This window comes from Elephas maximus, chromosome 8 (assembly GCF_024166365.1).
Source record: "Elephas maximus indicus isolate mEleMax1 chromosome 8, mEleMax1 primary haplotype, whole genome shotgun sequence".
NCBI classification, from domain to species: domain Eukaryota; kingdom Metazoa; phylum Chordata; class Mammalia; order Proboscidea; family Elephantidae; genus Elephas; species Elephas maximus.
The window spans coordinates 57863633-57883461 of NC_064826.1; the positions used below are offsets into that span (position 1 = coordinate 57863633).

The 19829-nt window shown below is 37.8% G+C and overlaps 2 protein-coding genes across 6 annotated transcripts in view; one reads left to right on the top strand and one right to left on the bottom strand.

Annotated features, from left to right (window-relative positions):
* RUNDC3B (RUN domain containing 3B) overlaps positions 1-19829 on the top strand; it is a 143396-nt gene that overhangs the window by 101652 nt on the left and 21915 nt on the right. For 3 of the 5 annotated variants that reach the window (XM_049893154.1, XM_049893151.1, XM_049893152.1), the window contains one exon: positions 16055-16201. The exons of the other annotated variants lie outside the window; for them this stretch is intronic. In XM_049893154.1, the coding sequence (XP_049749111.1) occupies positions 16055-16201 (147 nt within the window). The remainder of the gene's footprint in view (positions 1-16054; positions 16202-19829) is intronic. 5 annotated transcript variants of the gene reach the window in all.
* Positions 1-19829, bottom strand: part of SLC25A40 (solute carrier family 25 member 40) — a 90976-nt gene that overhangs the window by 10010 nt on the left and 61137 nt on the right. The gene's annotated exons all lie outside the window — the stretch shown is intronic.

Below are 19829 nucleotides of genomic sequence, written 5' to 3' on the forward strand. Positions count from 1 at the left end.
TTGCTACACACTCCCAATTACTCTTCCCCTAATGACACAGCCCGCTCTCTCCCTACACTCTCTCTTTTCGTGTCCATTTCACCAGCCTCTAACCCCCTCCACCCTCTCATCTCCCCTCCAAGCAGGAGATGCCAACATAGCCTCAAGTGTCCACGTGATCCAAGAAGCTCACTCCTCACCAGCATCTAACAACAGATTTTCAATATAGACGAAACAGCCTTATATTGGAAGAAGGTTCCACCTAGGACTTCCATAGCTAAAGAGGAGAAGTCAATGCCTGGCTTCAAACTTTCAAAGGACAAGCTGACTCTCTTGTTAGGGGCTAATGCAGATGGTGACTTTAAGTTGAAGCCAGTGCCCATTTAGCACTGCAAAAATCCTAGGGCTCTTAAGAATTATGCTAAGTCTTCTCTGCCTGTGCTCTATAAATGGAACAACAAAGCCTGGATGACAGCATATTTGTTTACAACATGGTTTACTGAATATTTTAAGCCCACTGTTGAGACCTACTGCTTAGAAAAAAAGATTCCTTTCGAAATATTACTGCTCATTGACAATGTACCTGGTCACCCAAGAGCTTTGATGAAGATGCCAAAGAAGATTAATATTGTTTTCAGCCCGCTAACAAAACATACATTCTGCAGCCCATGGATCAACCAGTAATTTCAACTTTCAAGGCTTATTATTTAAGAAATACATTTGGTAAGGTTACAGCTGCCATAGACAGTTATTCCTCTGATGGATCTGGGCAAAGTAAATTGAAAACCTTTTGGAAAGGATTCACTATTCTAGATGCCATTAAGAACATTTATGATTCATGGAAGGAGGTCAAAATATCAACATTAACAGGAGTTTGGAAGAAGTTGATTCCAGTCCTCATGGATAACTTCGAGGGGTTCAAGACTTCAATGGAAGAAGTAACTGCAGATGTGGTAGAAATAGCAACAGAACTCGAATTAGAAGTGGAGCCTGAAGATGTGACTGAATTGCTGCAATCTCATGATGAAGCTTTAAGGGGTGAGGAGTTGCTTCTTATGGGTCAGCAAAGAAGGTGGTTTCTTGAGAGGGAATCTACTCCTGGTGAAGATGCTGTGAACATTGTTGAAATGACAACAAAGGCTTTAGAATATTACATAAACTTAGTTGATAAAGCAGCGGCAGGGTTTGAGAGGATTCACTCCAATTTTGAAAGAAGTTCAACTGTGGGTAAAATGCTATCAAATAGCATCGCATGCTACAGAGAAATCTTTCATGAAAGGAGGAGTCAATTGATGCGGCCAACTTCATTGATGTGTTATTTTAAGAAATTGCCATAGCCACCCCAGCCTTCAGCAACCACTACCATGCTCAGTCAGCAGCAGCCATCAACGTTGAGGCAAGATCCTCCACCAGCAAAAAGGTTACGACTCACTGAAGGCTCAGATGATGGTTAGCATTTTTTAGCAATAAAGTACTTTTTGATTAAGATTTGTGGATTTTTCTTAGACATGCTATCATATACTTGGTAGACTAGAGTGTAGTGTAAACATAACTTTTACATGCACTGAGAAACCAAAAAAAATTTGCGTGACTTGCTTTATTGCGATTTTCACTTTATTGCGGTGGTCTGGAACCAAACCCGCAAATCTCTTCTGCACTTTGAATTAGCTCATAGAAGATTCTTACATAAGGGGATGATGTCAGTATAGCAAGGAAATCATCTTTATTTATCCATGGTTTTTCCCTGAGGTTAATGTTTGCCAAGTAACAGCGGCTGAATGCAGTCTTCTAATACACACAAATACTACAAGCCACCAATAGATGTCACTGTCTCACAGCACACAATTACGATGTTCATTTACCATGCGTTCCTCTGGTTCACTTGAGCTACGTCTCGGAGATGCTTGTTTAGTAGTTACCCCATCTTTATGCATTTTACCCTTGCCTTCATGAGTCAGCAGCTTCAACCTCTTCCATCAAACTGCTTTTATTTTGTTGTTGTTAAAATCTAGATTTACTGTAGTATTTCTTTGCTTAATATGAAGTTAAATCTTTTTATTTGGGCTTATGATTTTATTAGGATTGTTGTTTTTCTCTAGTTAGAAAGTTGAGTAGTTTTGAGCTGTCAGCCCCTAACCCAACTTTACCCCCTAAAACCAGTTATTTTTGCTGTAATTTTGTAGACCACTTTTCTTTTTAAAAATTTTATTATTGTGTTTTAGGTGAAAGTTTACATTGCAAATTAGTTTTTAATTAAAAAATTTTATCCACAAATTCTTTTGTGACATTAGTTGCAATCCCCACAATGTGATAACACTCTTCCCCTTTCCCTTTCCACCCTGGGTTCTCACTTCATTTATCATTTTCCTGTCCCTTCCTGCCATCTTGCCTTTGCCTTTGAGCAAGTGTTGCCCATTTGATCTTGTATACTTGATTGAACTAAGAAGCGTGTTCCTCAAGTGTCTTATTATTTGTTTTATAGGCCTGTTTAATCTTTGGCTCAGAGGTGAATTCCAGGAGTGCCTTCAGGTCTGAGTTAGCAGGGTGTCTGGGGGGCCACAGTCTCAGGGGTTCCTCCAGTCTCTATCAGAGACCAGTAAGCCTAGTCTTTATTTGTGAATTTGAATTTTGTTCTACATTGTTCTCCCACTCTGCCTAGGATTCTCTGTTGTGATCCTGTGATCCTGTCAGAGCGGTCGGTGGTGGTAGTGGGGCGCCATCTAGGCCCAGGCTGGTGGAGGCTGTGATTCATGTGTCCATTAGTATTTGGACTAATATTTTCCTCGTGTCTTTGGTTTTCTTCATTCTTCTTTGCTCTGAATATGCTAGGACCAATAGATGTATCTTAGATGGCCGCTCACAAGCTTTTAAGACCCCAGACACTACTCACCAAAGTAGGATGTAGAACATTTTCTTTATGAACAATGTTATGCCAATTGACCTTGATGTCCCCTGAGACCATGATCCCTAGCCCTCAGCCCCAGTAACTCAGTCCTTCAAAGTGTGAATGTTTCTAGGAAGCTTCTATGACTTTGCCTTGGTCGAGTTTTGCTGACTTCCCCTATATTGTGTGTTGTATTTCATTTCACCTGTCTACTATCTAGTTAGTGATTTCCCCTGCCCACCACCCCTCCCAGCTCTCATAATCATCAAAGGTTTTTTTTTCTGTGTTTTTCCTGTGTATAAACTTCTTGGGTTTAAATAATTTTTATCATGCTTTAAATGAAAGTTTACAAATCAAGTCAGTCTGTCACATATAAGCGTATATACACCTTACTCCATACTCTCACTCACTCTCCCCCTAGTGAGTCAGCCCGCTCCCTCCTTCCAGCCTGTCCTTTCGTGACCAGTTTGCCAGTTTCTAACCCTCTCTACCCTCCCATCTCCCCTCCAGACAGAAGATGCCAACACAGTCTCAAGTGTCCACCTGACACAAGTAGCTCACTCTTCATCAGTATCTCTCTCCAACCCATTGTCCAGTCCCTTCCATGTCTGATGAGTTGTCTTTGGGAATGGTTCCTGTCCTGGGCCAACAGAAGGTTTGGGGACCATGACCCCCGGGATTCTTCTAGTCTCAGTCAGACCATTAAATCTGGTGTTTTAATGCGAATCTGGGGTCTGCATCCCACTGTTCTCCTGCTCCCTCAGGGGTTCTCTGTTGTGCTTCCTGTCAGGGCAGTCATCTGCTGTGGCCAGGCACCATCTAGTTCTTCTGGTCTCAGGATGATGTAAGTCTCTGGTTCATGTGGCCCTTTCTGTCTCTTGGGCTCATAGTTATCATGTGACCTTGGTGTTCTTCATTCTCCTTTGATCCAGGTGGGTTGAGACCAATTGATGCATCTTAGATGGCCGCTTGTTAGCATTTAAGACCCCAGACTCCACACTTCAAAGTGGGATGCAGAATGTTTTCATAATAGAATTATTTTGCCAATTGACTTAGAAGTCCCCTTAAGCCATAGTCCCCAAACCCCCGCCCTTGCTCCGCTGACCTTCTAAGCATTCCATTTATCCCGGAAACTTCTTTGCTTTTGGTCCAGTCCAGTTGAGCTGACCTTCCCTGTATTGAGTATTGTCCTTCCCTTCACCTAAAGTAGTTCTTATCTACTAACTAATCAGTAAATAACCCTCTCCCACCCTCCCTCCCTCCCCCCCCTCGTAACCACAAAAGAATGTGTTCTTCTCAGTTCATACTATTTCTGAAGATGTTATAATAGTGGTCTTATACAATATTTGTCCTTTTGCCTCTGACGAATTTCACTCAGCATAATGCCTTCCAGGTTCCTCCATGTTATGAAATGTTTCACAGATTCGTCACTGTTCTTTATCGATGCGTAGTATTCCATTGTGTGACTATACCATAATTTATTTAACCATTCGTCCGTTGATGGACACCTTGGTTGGTTCCAGCTTTTTGCTATTGTAAACAGTGCTGCAATAAACATGGGTGTGCATATATCTGTTCGTGTAAAGGCTCTTATTTCTCTAGGGTATATTCCCAGGAGTGGGATTTCTGGGTTGTATGGTAGTTCTACTTCTACTTTTTTAAGAAAACGCCAGATAGATTTCCAAAGTGGTTGTACCATTTTACATTCCCACCAGCAGTGTATAAGAGTTCCAATCTCTCCACAGCCTCTCCAACATTTATTATTTTGTGTTTTTTGGATTAATGCCAGCCTTGTTGGAGTGAGATGAAATCTCATCGTAGTTTTAATTTGCATTTCTCTAATGGCTAATGATCGAGAGCATTTTCTCATGTAACTGTTAGCTGCTTGAATGTCTTCTTCAGTGAAGTGCGTGTTCATATCCTTTGCCCACTTTTTGATTGGGTTGTTTGTCTTTTTGTGGTTGAGTTTTAACAGAATCATATAGATTTTAGAGATCAGGCGCTGGTCGGAGATGTCATAGCTGAAAATTTTTTCCCAATCTGTAGGTGGTCTTTTTACTCTTTTGGTGGTCTTTAGATGAGCATAGGTGTTTGATTTTTAGGAGCTCCCAGTTATCTGGTTTCTCTTCATCATTCTTGGTAATGTTTTGTATTCTGTTTATGCCTTGTACTAGGGCTCCTAACGTTGTCCCTATTTTTTCTTCCATGATCTTTATCGTTTTAGTCTTTATGTTTAGGTCTTTGATCCACTTGGAGTTAGTTTTTGTGCATGGTGTGAGGTATGGGTCCTGTTTCATTTTTTTGCAAATGGATATCCAGTTATGCCAGGACCATTTGTTAAAAAGACTATCTTTTCCCCAATTAACTGACACTGGTCCTTTGTCAAATATCAGCTGCTCATACGTGGATGGATTTATATCTGGGTTCTCAATTCTGTTCCATTGGTCTATGTGCCTGTTGTACCAGGACCAGGCTGTTTTGACTACTGTGGCTGTATAATATGTTCTAAAATCAGGTAGAGTAAGGCCTCCCACTTTCTTCTTCTTTTTCAGTAATGCTTTACTTATTCGGGGCTTCTTTCCCTTCCGTATGAAGTTGGTGATTTGTTTCTCCATCACATTAAAAAATGTCATTGGAATTTGGATCGGAAGTGCATTGTATGCATAGATGGCTTTTGGTAGAATAGCCATTTTTACTATATTAAGTCTTCCTATCCATGAGCAAGGTATGTTTTTCCACTTATGTAGGTCCTCTTTAGTTTCTTGCAGTAGTACTTTGTAGTTTTCTTTGTATAGGTCTTTTACATCTTTGGTAAGATTTATTCCTAAGTATTTTATCTTCTTGGGGGCTACTGTGGATGGTATTGATTTGGTGATTTCCTCTTCGATGTTTTTTTTGTTGATGTAGAGGAATCCAAGTGATTTTTGTATGTTTATCTTATAACCTGAGACTCTGCCAAACTCTTCTATTAGTTTCAGTAGTTTTCTGGAGGATTCCTTAGGGTTTTTTTGTGTATAAGATCATGTCATCTGCAAATACAGATAATTTTACTTCTTCCTTGCCAATCCGGATGCTCTTTATTTCTTTGTCTAGCCTAATTGCTCTGGCTAGGACCTCTAGCACAATGTTGAATAAGAGCGGTGATAAAAGGCATCCTTTCTTGGGTTTTTATAATAATGGTCGCATACAATATTTGTCTTTTTGTGATTGACTATTTCACTCAGCATGTCTTCCAGATTCACCCATGTTGTGAGATGTTTCACGGATTAATCGTTGCATAACATTCCATTGTGTGTATGTACCATAATTTATCTGTTAATGGACACTTAATGTTGTTTCTATCTTTTTGCTATTGTGAATAATGCTGCAAAGAACATGGGTGTACAGATGTCTATTCATGTGACGGCTCTTATTTCTGTAGGATATATTCCTAGGTACTCTGTCTTATAGGGTCACTATGAGTCGGAATCAACTCGATGGCAGTGGGTTTAGTTTGGTTTTTATATTCCTAGGAGTGGGATTGCTGGGTCACACGGTATTTCTATTACTGGCTTTTTAAGGAGGCGCCATATCCTTTTCCATAGTGGTTGTACTATTTTACATTCCAACCAGCAGTGCTTAAGAGTTCCAATCTCCCTGCAACCTCTCCAACATTTGTTATTTCCTTTTTTTTTTTTGATTAGTGCCAATAATCTTGGGGTGAGATGGTATCTTATTGTAGTTTTGATTCGCTTTTCTGTAATGGCCAGTGATCATGAGCATTTCCTCATGCATGTTTTAGCCACCTGAATGTCTTCTTTGGTGAAATGTCTGTTTGTATCCTTTGCCCATTTTTTAATTGGGTTGTCTTTTTGTTGTTGAGGTATTGAAATACTCTATAGATTTTAGAGATTAGACCCTTGTCAGATATGTCATAACAAAAAATTTTTCCCAGTTTGTAGGTTCTTTTTTTACTCTTCTGGTGAACTCTTTTGATGGGCATCCTGTTGAAACCCATTGCCATCGAGTCAATTCCGATTCATAGCGACCCTATAGGACAGGGTGGAACTGCCCCATAGAATTTCCAAGGAGCACTTGGTAGATTTGAACTGCTGAGTTTTTGGTTAGCAGCTGTAGTGCTTAACCAGTATGGTACCAGGGCTGATGGGCATAAGTGTTCAACTTTTACCCAACAGGAGCTCCCAGTTATCTAGTTTCTTTTCTGGTGTTTGTGCATTGTTAGTTATGGTTTGTATTATATTTATGCCATGTATTAGGGCTCCTAGTATCATCCCTATTTTTTCTTCCATGATCTTTACTGTTTTAGGTTTTAGTCTTTGATTCATTTTGAGTTACTTTTTTGTGTATGATATGAGGTATGGGTCCTGTTTCATTTTTTTTTTGCAGATGAACGTCCAGTTTTGCCAGCACAATTTATTAAAAAACTGTCTTTTCCCCATTTAATGGACTTTGTTCTTTTGTTGAAGATCAGCTAAACCGTAGGTGGCTGCATTTACAGCTGGGTTCTTGATTCTGTTCCGTTGGTCTATGTAGTTGTCCTTGTATTAGTATCAGACTGTTTTGACTACTGTGGCTGTATAATAGGTTCTGAGATCAGGTAGTGTGAGGGTCTTCTATTTTGTTCTTTTCCTGCAGTAATATTTTGCTTATCCGGGGCCTCTTTCCTTTCCATATGAAGTTGGTGATTAGCTTTTCCCTCTCATTAAAGACCGCTGTTTGTATGTGGATCGGGATTGCATTATATCTGTAAATTGCTTTGGGTAGGAATGACATTTTTACAATGTTGAGTTTCCTATCCATGAGCCTGGTATGTTTTTTCCATTCATGTAAGTCTCTTTTGGTTTCTTGCAGTAGTGTTTTTTTTTTTTTTTTCTTTCTTTGTATAGGTCTTTTACATCCTGGTTAGATTTATTCCTAAATATTTTATCTTTTTTAGGGGCTATTATAAATGGTATTATTTTCCTCATTTCCTTTTTGAAGTTCTCTTTGTTGGTATATAGGACTCCAGCTGGTTCTTGTATGTTGATCTTCTGTCTTGCTTCTCTGCTGATTCTATTAGTTCCAGTAGATTTCTTGTGGAATTTTTGGGCTTCTCTATGTATAGGATCATATCATCTGCAAATAGGGATAGTTTTACTTCTTCGTTTCCAATTTGGATGCCCTTTATTTCCTTCTCTTGGCTTATTCGTCTAGCTAGGATTTCCAGCACAGTGTTAAATAGGAGTGGTGATAAAAGGCAACCATGTCTTGTTCTACTTCTCAGGGGGAATGCTTTCAGCCTCTCTCTATTAAGAATGATGTTAGCTGTTGGTTTTATATAGATGCCCTTTATTATGTTGAGGAATGCCTCTCCTATTTCTTTTTTATTGAGAGTTTTTATCAGGGATGAGTGTTGGACTTTTATCAAATGCCTTTTCTGCATCAATTAAGATGATCATGTTATTCTTTTCTTTTGTTCTATTTATGTGGTGTGTTACATTGATTGATTCTCTAATGTTGAACCATTCTTGCATATCTGGTATGAATTGCACTTGGTTGTTTTGTATTATGTTTTTGATATGCTGAATTCTGTTGGCTAGAATTTTTGTGTCTATATTCTTAAGAGATATTGGTCTGTAATTTTCTTTTTTTGTGGTGTCTTTGCCTGGCTTTTGATATCAGGGTTATGCTGGTGTCAGAATGAGTTTGGGAGTGTTCCTTCCTTTTCTGTGCTTTGAAATAGTTTGAGTAGTACTGGTGTGAGCTCTTCTCTGAACGTTTGGTGGAATTCTCTAGTGATGTCATCTGGGCCAGGGCTTTTTGTTGTTGTTGTTGAGATTTTTTTTTTTATTATTATTACATCCTTAACCTCTTCTCTTGTTATGGGTCTGTTCAGATTTTCTGTCTCAGCTTGTGTTGGTTTAGGTACATAGTGTGTTTCTAGAAGTTTGTTCATTTACTTCAGTTTCTCAAATTTGTTGGAGTAGTTTTTCGTAGTATTCTGGTATGATGCTTTTTATTTCAGTTGGGCCTGTTGTAATGTCCCCATCTCATTTTTTATGTGGGTTATTTGTTTTCTCTCTTGTCAGTTTGGCCAGTGCTTTGTCAATTTTGTTCATCTTTTCAAAGAACCAACTTTTGGTCTCGTCGATTCTTTCTGTTATTTTTATGTTCCCTATTTCATTTATTTCTGCTCTAATCTTTATTTTCTATCTTCTGGTGACTGTGCACTTCCTTTATTGTTCTCTGTTTTTTCAAGTTGTAGGGCTAACATTTTTATTTTGGCCTGTTCTTCTTTTTTGATGTGTGCATTTATTGGTATAAATTAACCTCTGGGCACTGCCTTCGCTATGTCCTAAAGACTGTGGTATGATGTGTTTTCATTCTCATTTGTTGTAGGAAATTTTTTTTTTTTTAATTCTCTCTTTGATTTCTTCTTTCACCCAGCTGTTTTAAAGCAAAGTGTTACTTCGTTTCCATGTATTTGGTTTTTCACCCTTGCTTTTCTTGTTATTGATTTCTGCTTTTATGGCATTGTGATCAGAGAGAATACTTCGTATTATTTTGATGTTTTGGATTTTATTGAGGGTTGCTTTGTGGTCTGAAATGTGGTGGTGCAGGCCACTTTTTGTTTGTTTTGTTTTACTGTTTTTGCACGAGCAGAAATGCCTATATTCAAAGTACTTCTATCAGTTACACTTACTTTTCTTTTTGATGCTCAGATTGTTCCATCTTTTGTAATGGAAATTCCTTCTTTTTGTTCCTGTGTCCTTCTAACGTGACCCATTTGTCTTTGATAACCTTCTTGTTTTCTGTACAAGATACTCCAACCTCATATATTCCCTGCTTCAGACCTGGGATCAGCTATTCCTCCAGGGAGCCATGGATTATATTTCATTTTTAAAACAGGGAAAAATGAGTCGTTTGCTTTTTCTCTAAGTTTCACATTACTCATTAATGACTCTTTCTGCTTAAAGAATTTGTCAAGTTCTAAAATGCAGTCAAGGTTGAAAACCACTGCTGCTCTAAGAGACTTGGTTAGATTTGGGTTTAGTGTTTTGACAAGGATATTTCATAGATAAATAGGTAAACAATTCATAATTTTTAGATTCCTGGCTCCTCTTTGTGTTTCTTCTTCCAAATGTTTTATTTGAAGGGAAATAATTGGAACGCAAATCTTTAGCACATGATTATATCTAATGTTAACAGAAAGACAAAAATGCGTGAATAAAGAATTTTTTATATTAACGTGATGAAGAAATTAGGAAGTCATAAGACATATAAGCATTTTCCAATTCTGGAAGACTTTAAATGAATAAAGAAGAGTAAATTCTCATTTCTACTTTTGGTGTTAACTTGCTTTTGTAACTTCTCTGATACTATTTAACTCATTTGACAATGCTGTTGAGTAAGTACATGAACGAGGCCCTGTTCTAGATACTGTAGCTCAGGAATGAATGAAACAGCCCCTGCCCTTACAGAGTTTCACTGGGTGGAGGGTAGAGACCAACAGAAAACAAGTAGTCTCTGAGTGAAGATCCTGTTCCTCTTCCAGAGTAGTGAAGAGAAGCTAGAGGAGAGTAACTATTATTCGGTTGTTCCTAAGGGAGTTAGGGAGTGAAGTATGTAATGACTTCTCGTTTGGTGACTTTCCCTTTTTTTGACCTTCGATGCTGTCTACCTAGCTATTCTGCCGATTAGTGTAAAACTGCATTATTATGGTCATGGTATAATAGATTTTCTTTATTTTCACAAAGATTATAGCTGAAGGTTTTCCCAGTGTGCCATGTTCACAGACTCACCGGAGTACATCTTAAGAATTACAGCACATCAGACAATAAGTGATAAGTGGAAGATAACAGAAGTTTGCTGCAGTGCTGATTCTAGGCGTTTTGCTAGACTCGCTCTCAAAACTCATCTCATAGACCATGGGCTTTAAATGTATTGCCTAATCAGACTTAAAATTGTTTCATGTCATGGACCTTTGGGGTTGCTTAGGAATAATTAGAATCAAAATGTTAAATTCTTAACTGCCAAGGGTTATATGCCTTATATATTTCTAGCACCTGAAAGTATAATTACATCATAAGCATCGGCACAGCCCCTGAGGTGAGAAAGAAGCAAATAAGGAAGAGGGAATAACTTCAAGTATGAAGCCAGAAGATACAGAATCAAACAAATGAACAAAGAATAGCTTTAGATTTGCTAAGCATTACTATCAAAGTATGGAGCCTTGGTGGTGCAGTGGTTAAGAGCTATAGCTGCTGACCAAAAGGTCCACAGTTTGAACCACCAGCTGCTCTGCAGGAGAAAGATGTGGCAGTCTGCTTCTGTAAAGATTTACAGCCTTGGAAACCCTATGGGGCAATTCTACTCCATCCTGTAGGGTCACTATGAGTTGGAATTGATTCAACGGCAGCAGGTTTGGTTTTTTGGTTCGGTACTATCAACGTATATAGATTCCTAGATTTTTAAAAAGAGCTTGGAAGTAGCAGTGGACTTGAACCTAATCTCTGAAAGAAGGAAAGAGACTATAGAAATCTTACTTCTTCCTCTTTCTTTTAAAATAATGATTATAATAGTTAAAACTCAAAAGAATGTAGGATCTCAGTTTTGAAGCTGGTATACTCAGTATTTACAGGGAAACTGTTTGATGACTTTGTAAATAAAAGTGGGAATCCTTGGGTACATCGACATTTAAGGACTAAGTCTAGTAGAAGCCCATGAAAGATGAAGGAGCAGGCAGAGACGGATGTAGTTTAGTTTATCATTTCATACAAGAAAAATGTTTGTTTTTGTCATTAGATTCACATTGAGGAGTATAAAAAAATGTACCATTTTCTGGGCCCCATCATCATGTTGTTGTTGTTAGTTGCCTTTGAGTCAACCCCATGTATTACAGAATGAACCATTGCCCAGTCCTGCGCCATTTTCATGAGCATTGGTATGTTTGAGTCCGTTGTTGCAGGATTATGTTAATCCATCTCATTGAGGGCTGCCTTCATTTTCATTAGCCCTCTATGTTACCACCATCATATAATCTCATTGAAATGATCTGAGGTAAAACTTCAGTACCAATCTTTTCTTAAATACTTCACAGGTTGTTCTAATACACAGTCAGGGTAAAGAACACTAGACTAGAAGTTTGTTATTTTAACAAAGCAGTGATACTTATGGTTGTAAGAGTAATTTAATTGCTTCCCTAAACATTATAAGCTACCTAGTTTTGTTTTTTTTTTAAGCAAGAAAGGTGCAGTGATATTTAATTTCCAATAGTTTTGACATAGAATATATTCTATATTTGGTGTCTTCCCTTGCTGATTAGATTATTTTCCAGGTTCCTTTTTTTAAAATTTTTATTGTGATTTAAGTGAAAGTTTACAAATCGAGTCAGTCTCTCATACAAAAATTTATATACACCTTGCTATATACTCCTAGTTGCTGTCCCCCTAAATAGACAGGTAGACACTCCTTCCCTCCACTCTTTTGTGTCCATTCAGCCAGCTTCTGACCCCCTCCGCCTTCTCATCTCCCCTCCAGACAGGAGCTGCCCACAGAGTCTCATGTGTCTACCTGATCCAAGAAGCCCACTCTTCACCAGTATCATTTTCTATCCCATAGTCCAGTCCAATCCCTGTCTGAAGAGTTGGCTTTGAGAATGGTTCCTGTCTTGGGCTAACAGAAAGTCTGGGGACCATGACCTCCATGGTCCTTCTAGTCTCAGTCAGGCCATAAGTCTGGTCTTTTTACAAGAATTTGGGGTCTGCATCCTACTGCTCTCCTGCTCCCTCAGGGGTTCTCTGTTGTGTTCCCTGTCAGGGCAGTCATTGGTTGTAGCTGGGCACCACCTAGTTCTTCTGGTTTCAGGCTGATGTAATCTCTGGTTTATGTGGCCCTTTTTGTCTCTTGGGCTCATAATTACGTTGTGTCTTTGGTGTTCTTCATTCTCCTTTGATCCAGGTGGGCTGAGACCAGTTGATGCATCTTACATGGCCGCTTGCTAGTGTTTAAGACGCCAGATGGCACTCTCCAAAGTGGGATGCAGAATGTTTTCTTAATAGATTTTATTATGCCAGTTGACTTAGATGTCCCTGAAACCATGATCCCCAAACCCCTGCCCCAGCTACACTGGCCTTCGAAGCGTTCAGTTTATTTGGCAAACTTCTTTACTTTTGGTTTAGCCCAGTTGTGCTGACCTCTCCTGTATTGTGTGTTGTCTTTCCCTTCATCAAGGTTCCTATTCTTTAAGATCCTGTGTTGTCCTTTGGATTCAGAATTGTGGGCCATCACTTATTTTGATAATGATAAAATTTGCTGTTGTAGAGTTCAATATTTGTTCATTCTAATGACATTTATTGAGTCACTCTTCTGTCCTAGATGCTGGGTTTGGAGCTAAGAATACAGAAATATATTTGTTCTAGCCCCTCCCCTCAAGGTATTTAGACAGGAAACAAACATTTAGAAATAATGAGGGTAACAAGATTTTACAAGTCCTATGATAGAGGCTTGTATGAGATACAGTGGGGACAAAGATTTTATTGTAAAGGAGAATGTATTTGGAAGGATTTAATGAGGCTGTGATTCTTATGCTAATTCTGTGGTACAGACTTTTTGATAGAGTAGTATGGAAAGAGGTGGGTCTTCCAGGCAGAGGAAACTGTAAAAACACTCACACCAAAGAGCCCCTGCATGGTGGCTCCTTGTTACTCAAGCATAAAGGGCCAGAGAGTATGTATGTCTTGGGGGTTGGAAATGTAGAGAGTGACCAGATGAGAAAGGACTTTATATGGCACGCTAAGGAGGCCTGTAGGTTCCTGGGTGGTGTAAATGGTTTTATGCTGGACTAGCCTAAAGGTTGATGGTTTGAGCCCACCTGGTGGTACCATAGAAAGAAGGCCTAGCAATCTGCTTCTGTATAAGATTACAGCCATGCCAAGGAGAGTTTAAGATAAAGAGCTATCTTTCCTCTGAGAAATAAAATATCTCTATGAACTTTAACTGAAAACTTTTCAGTTTTGTTTCAAACTATTTCAAAATTTTGGGAGCTGGATTCCAGATTTCATTGGAGAGCTTTTCTGCCTATAAATTCACAGTATGTTGAATTTACATATATCCAACAAAGACATGTTCTGGTTAGGCATTTGAGAGTACATTTAAAGAACTCATGAAATAGTCAATTGATAAATTAATACTCTTCAGCACAAATGGAATGCCTTACAACAATATCAGTAACTAACAGAATGGATAGACAGCTAGGAGAATGTCTTAGAAAGATATCAACAACTAACAGACTAGATAGGCAGCCAGCAGAACCTATGGAAAGAGGTAGGCATAGCCACTTCAGAGGCCCGAGAAGCAGGAACTGCAGGAATGGTCTCTGCTGGTGCAGGTGGGTCAGGGCCCTGCTGCTAGAATGAGCACTAAACTGTTTTGTCTATTTATTACTCTAGTCAAGATTCAAAATGCAGGGGTGGGATTTTCGACATAACTTCATTCACTTGCCTGTTCCAGAGTGTACCAGCATGGTGAAAGAGGGGGCCCGTACACAAGGACCCTCCAGGAACCTTTCATTTTCATAGTCATAGGGCAAGTGCCCAGATTTACTGTCTCCACATGCCTCAAAAAAAAAAGAAAGTAGATGATCTGTGGACTAAAACATACATATTCGATAAGCAAAAGAACACTTTAATCTGTTTCAGAGGACTGGCAGCTGCCCATAGAAAACAGTATCATTAGAATTTCTAAGCACAAAGGTCTAAAAACATTACCTTAATTTGTCATTAGCTAAAAATTCTCCGTGGACAAATGTATAAAATCTTACTTTTGTGAAACTTCAGTTTCTCTTTCTGCTTTCTGAGGTGTAAAACCTTTTCACTTTCCAACAAACATATACACTCTAAATTGGAGATTTGTTCAATTAGTTATTATTGAGTTCTACCAGTGCCGTTTCCTCACAGATGCACATTTGCCTTTCTCACATTTTGCTCTGAATAGTTCCTGTGAGAAGCAGGTTTTCTGTAGCACTGGAGTGTGCTGGCAGCACCTCACCAACTCTGTCGTACACCACAGGAGTGTCGTCTGTGAGCATTAGTGGCAGGCACATATTACTGCCCTGCTTATGAGTTAATGGCCCAGAACCTTGGTACATGAAAGTCATTGACTCCTGTTAGAGGATGTAGGTTGCTTAGAAGGTAATTTAGGACCCTTTATAGAGTAAAGAAAACCCTGGTGGCATAGTGGTTAAGTGCTACAGCTGCTAACCAAAGGGTCGGCAGTTTGAATCCGCCAGGCGCTCCTTGGAAACTCTATGGGACAGTTCTACTCTGTCCTATAGGGCCGCTATGAGTCGGAATTGACTCGACGGCAGTGGGTTTGGTTTTTTTGGTTTATAGAGTAAAACCTTTGCAAAGAGAATTATGCATTTAAATTTTCTTTACCAATTAAAGTGTTGGATTAGCCTTTTGACAATCATCAGTTGGTTGGTCAAGTTAAAATTTTGGCAAGCTAATTCTTTTGCAAGTTGTGATTAACGAGTAATGGTTCTACAAAAATGAAAGAATGCTGTGAATTGTTAAAATGGCTTAATTCTGTGGTTGAAATATTTGAGTGGATTATATTGTTCTATGCATTTGTCATTGATTGAATGGTTTTCATGAAGATTTATTACTAGCCACTTCTATAAAAAACAGATATAGGAGTCTCTTGGATTTTTTATTTTATAATTTTCTACATTCAATTTTTAATTCATTTTGATTATTTTTTGTTTACTGAGTTAAATTACTTTTATGGATTATTTCTGAATTTTGAAGTTAGAAAATCATACAGGTGGCTTTTTTACTTTCATATTTTAACTGACATCTGATAAGCTATACCTTTAAGATGTCACCATTGTTTTTTAGTTAAGATATAAAAAGCAACATGAGGCTTTTTTTTTTTTTTTTGGTTATTTCTAAACAATGATGTCCTTTAGGAATATATCTTTGGGAACCATAGGAAGTGATTTTTTGTAGCCGGCAGTAAAAGAATTAAAAGTACATACTGTAGAAGACAGAATAGTCATAACCCCAGTCAGCCTTGCTGTAGCTCTGTACACAGTCTATTAACCTACCTTTTAAAAAAGATGAATTTTGGGGGCCTAAATTGATACCGTTAGGTTCCTCTGCCATTGCAGAACAATAAAAACAAAAGGACTCACCATCTTAATATTCACAGGACTGTGCTAAAGAATAATGATTTAAGATCAAGACAAGAGTTAACTGCCCACCTCACCAACCAGTGGCCTTCCCCAGGAGCTCTGGATGTCAATGCTGTTGCCTTGGATACGTTGCTTTACCGAAAACACAATAAACAGTGGTATGAGTAAGTGTAATACTTTTTTTTCCAACTAATTAACAAATTTGGTACCGAAACCATATAGCTATTCACTTTGGTTTCTCATTTATTCTTTCTAAATTCATTATTAGTTTAGGATAAAGGTAGGAGTTAGGACTACTTTGGCTTTGTAAGGTTAGGTTAAGGCAGTGAATGTGTTAATGTTTTACAGCCAAGGCACCCTGGGGAAGTAAAATATCTTGAGAAATTGTTAACTTTTAATGTACCAGCTACCCAATTCTCACTGTCATTTAGCCAATCCTTTTTTTCAGTTAAGTCTTTGAGCTTTGGTGTTGTATTTACTTTAGGATTAATTTTCCTACAAGTTAGAAAACAAAATTCCATCTCACGAAAGGATAGAAAGATACTAACTTGTGCTTAGTGAGTCTGAAAGAGTTTTGCTCATTTTCTATGAATCTAGTTTTTAGAAGCTATACAAGATATAATCATTCCACCTATGGGCCATAGATCCTTTTTCTGTTTCCTTATCTGAATGTTCAGGACTACTTCATTTAGTCATAGTGTCCTAATGTTGAGAGAGCTGCAAAATCTTAAGCTGTGTTCCTTTAGGTAATCTTCATCTTAGAGCTCGTATAATGTGTTACCCTCTTTGGCTTTTAGTCACTTTAATATCTTAGTCAGTTTTTCAATATCTTTTCTGTTTTTCTTCTGTTAATTTTCTGATTATTTATTCCCACTTTCTCTTCTTGTCATCCTCTTCTGTTCTTTTTTCTCTTCCTTCCGTTTCCCTCCTTTCTCTCTCTTCTTTCTTTCCTCTTTTACTCTCTCTTCCCTTCTTTCCCTCTCTCATTTTGTTTCTTTCCCTACTCTTCTTTTAGAGTCCTTGTTTTTTAAATTTCACTGATAGAAGCTATACTTCTACCTGTGCTTCTTAGGGTGCCCTTCACTAGGTAATTAATAGCCAGACATTTCTACAAGGAGTGTTTTAGCACAGACGTAACTGCCAGCTGCTTCGCTGTATGATTTTTTTCAATTGTCAAAGATAGAACTCAAAATAAATTTGTCATTATTCCAGGCCTTTGTTATTAAAAGATTTGCTAGGGACTTTAGTGCATTTGTCTTGTTTTATTGATGTTGGAGATAAGTAGGAAAAATGAGCAGGTATTTACAGAATAGATCAGTAGAGCCCTCTTTAACATCTGCAGCAAGCTTCTTAGTATGATTCAAGGTACTGACTTTAGTTAGGTCTTTTATGTATTGGGATCTAGTTCCTTTATATATCTTTACCAAAATTATGAATAACTACAATATATCTTACTATCTAGTATATAATTTTACCTTTCTGTACCATATTTATTTTAATAAATGAATATTATTTTACTGTATTTTTAATTTGTGATTGAAAATTTGAATTTATAGAAATAATTGGAGCATGTATCATTGCCTATATATAACATATGACGTACTCCTGCTTTTTTAACTGCAAAAATATCATAACAACATTAAATCTTGATAAACTAAGAGAGTACGCCTTTTTTTTTCCCTAATTTCCACATCACCACTTTAAGTAGTGGAAAAGTAAAATATTTTAACCAAAAGGCATGTACCCCTCCCTGCCCACAGAGCTACCTATTGAGGAGTTAGAGTGGAAGATTTATTTCTAGTTTATCTCTGCATGTAGTAATAGTGAATGATTTTCACAAAGTACTGTAACAGCCCTGGTGGTGCAGTAGTTAAGTGCTCAGCTGCTAACTGAAAGATCACTGGTTTGAACCCACCAACTGCTCCACAGAAGAAAGATGCGGCAGTCTGCTTCTATAAAGATTTACAGCCTTGGAAAGTCTATGGGGCAGCTCTACCCTATTCTGTAGGATCACTATGAGTTAGAATTAACTGCACTACAATGGGTTTGGTTTATTTGGTTTGGCATTATAGCAGCAGAAAAAGTAAACTGCAGTCTCAAAAAAGAAGGTAGTGAAACATTTTGTTCATGTTTTACATGGATCCAGAATTTATACTTCGTAACTGATTTACTCCATTAGCTTAAGAAGGGACAGAGCTTTCTCCCCAGCAACATCCTTTATCTGTACTTAGATGTCGGTATTGTTGTTAGATGGCCATATTGCCAAATTGATATCTCTGAACAAAAAAGCATGCAGCTCCAGTGTAGTACAGAGAGCACTGGACCTGGAGGTTAAAGTCAGGATTTGTAGTAATCTCTGCTACTTCCTTGCTGTGTAACACTGAGCAATACTTTTTCTCTTTGACCCTCTCTTTCCATACATGTATTGACTCAGAGGGACCCTACAGGACAGAGTAGAACTGCCTCACAGGGTTTCTAAGGAGTGCCTGGTGGATTTGAATTGCAGACCTTTTGGTTAGCAGCCAAACTGTCAACCACTGTGCCACCAGGGCTCCAAAGCCTGTCTAACAAAATGATAAGGATCAAATGAGGTAATTGCCTTGCACTTCATAGCTGCTTGATGAATCTTTATTTATACTCTATCTAGTCTTTTTTGTTCATGTAACCCTGTATCTTCCAGGTTTGGAGAGTATTCCATCCAAGGTTCCTAAGCTCTTCATTCTGAACCTTATGTAAAGTTAAAATGACCAGCAAATCCCCAACTGTTCTGAATAAAATAGCCCCAACTTTCTCATGGAGAAATGGAGACTTTGGATTTTCAGAACAGAGGAATATTCCATAAATCATGTTTGAAACAAATACTTTTTCATGGAGATCCAGTTTTTACTCTCCTCAAATTTATAATATGAGCCAAGGCTCCTGAACTGCTTGTTCATTAATTCCTTTTAATTTGACCAATATCTTAAATATGTTCAGCAGAACCTTACAAATTATGGGGAAAGTGGCCAACACCTCTTTAGTAAGGATCATTAGCTCTCTTGGTAGCCTGAAGAGAGAGAAACGAGCCCTAAACCTAGTCATAGTTTTAATGCTGGAAGATTTTTCCTGCTAAAAATATAGCATTTCTATAGCTGTTTTTCTAGAATCTCTGTAACTTCTTTCACATACAATTTAGAGAAGAAAGAGAGTATGCAGTTTCATTTATTTAATGAATTTGTTGGTCCTGTTGATATTTCTTAAATTGAGCCATTTCCTATTTTGGCTAAGTTATCCTATTCATGGTAGGATACTTCTTAAAATGGAAGATTTTAAATTTACTTCCATTTACTCATTTGTTTATGAAGCTTTAAAAAATGATTTCTAGTTCATTTCTTGTTTACTTAGACCTGACAAGATTAGCTATGCTGGTTTTTATATCTTTTCTTTCATTTTAAACATGGGAATATCATGTTTAAAAACTGTTAAAGCATTGTAGGCTTATAGCAAAAATGCAACAATAATTATATAAAGCACTTTCCCTTAAATACATAATTAATTAAATAGTAATTGTTTTAAAATTAAATAGTAATTGTTTCCCTTAAATAGAGTAATTGCTCTTTTGTTTCCAATAAGTTCCATCTAAATGTCTTTATATATATATATATATATATACACACACACACACAATCTGTTATATAATCTTGTTAGATTATTGCCTGATTGACATATTCCCAACGCAAAAGATTATGTGGTCATCATATTTATATTTTCTACTGAAGCTTTTTTAAGTCTTCTAAATTTGTCACTGTCTCC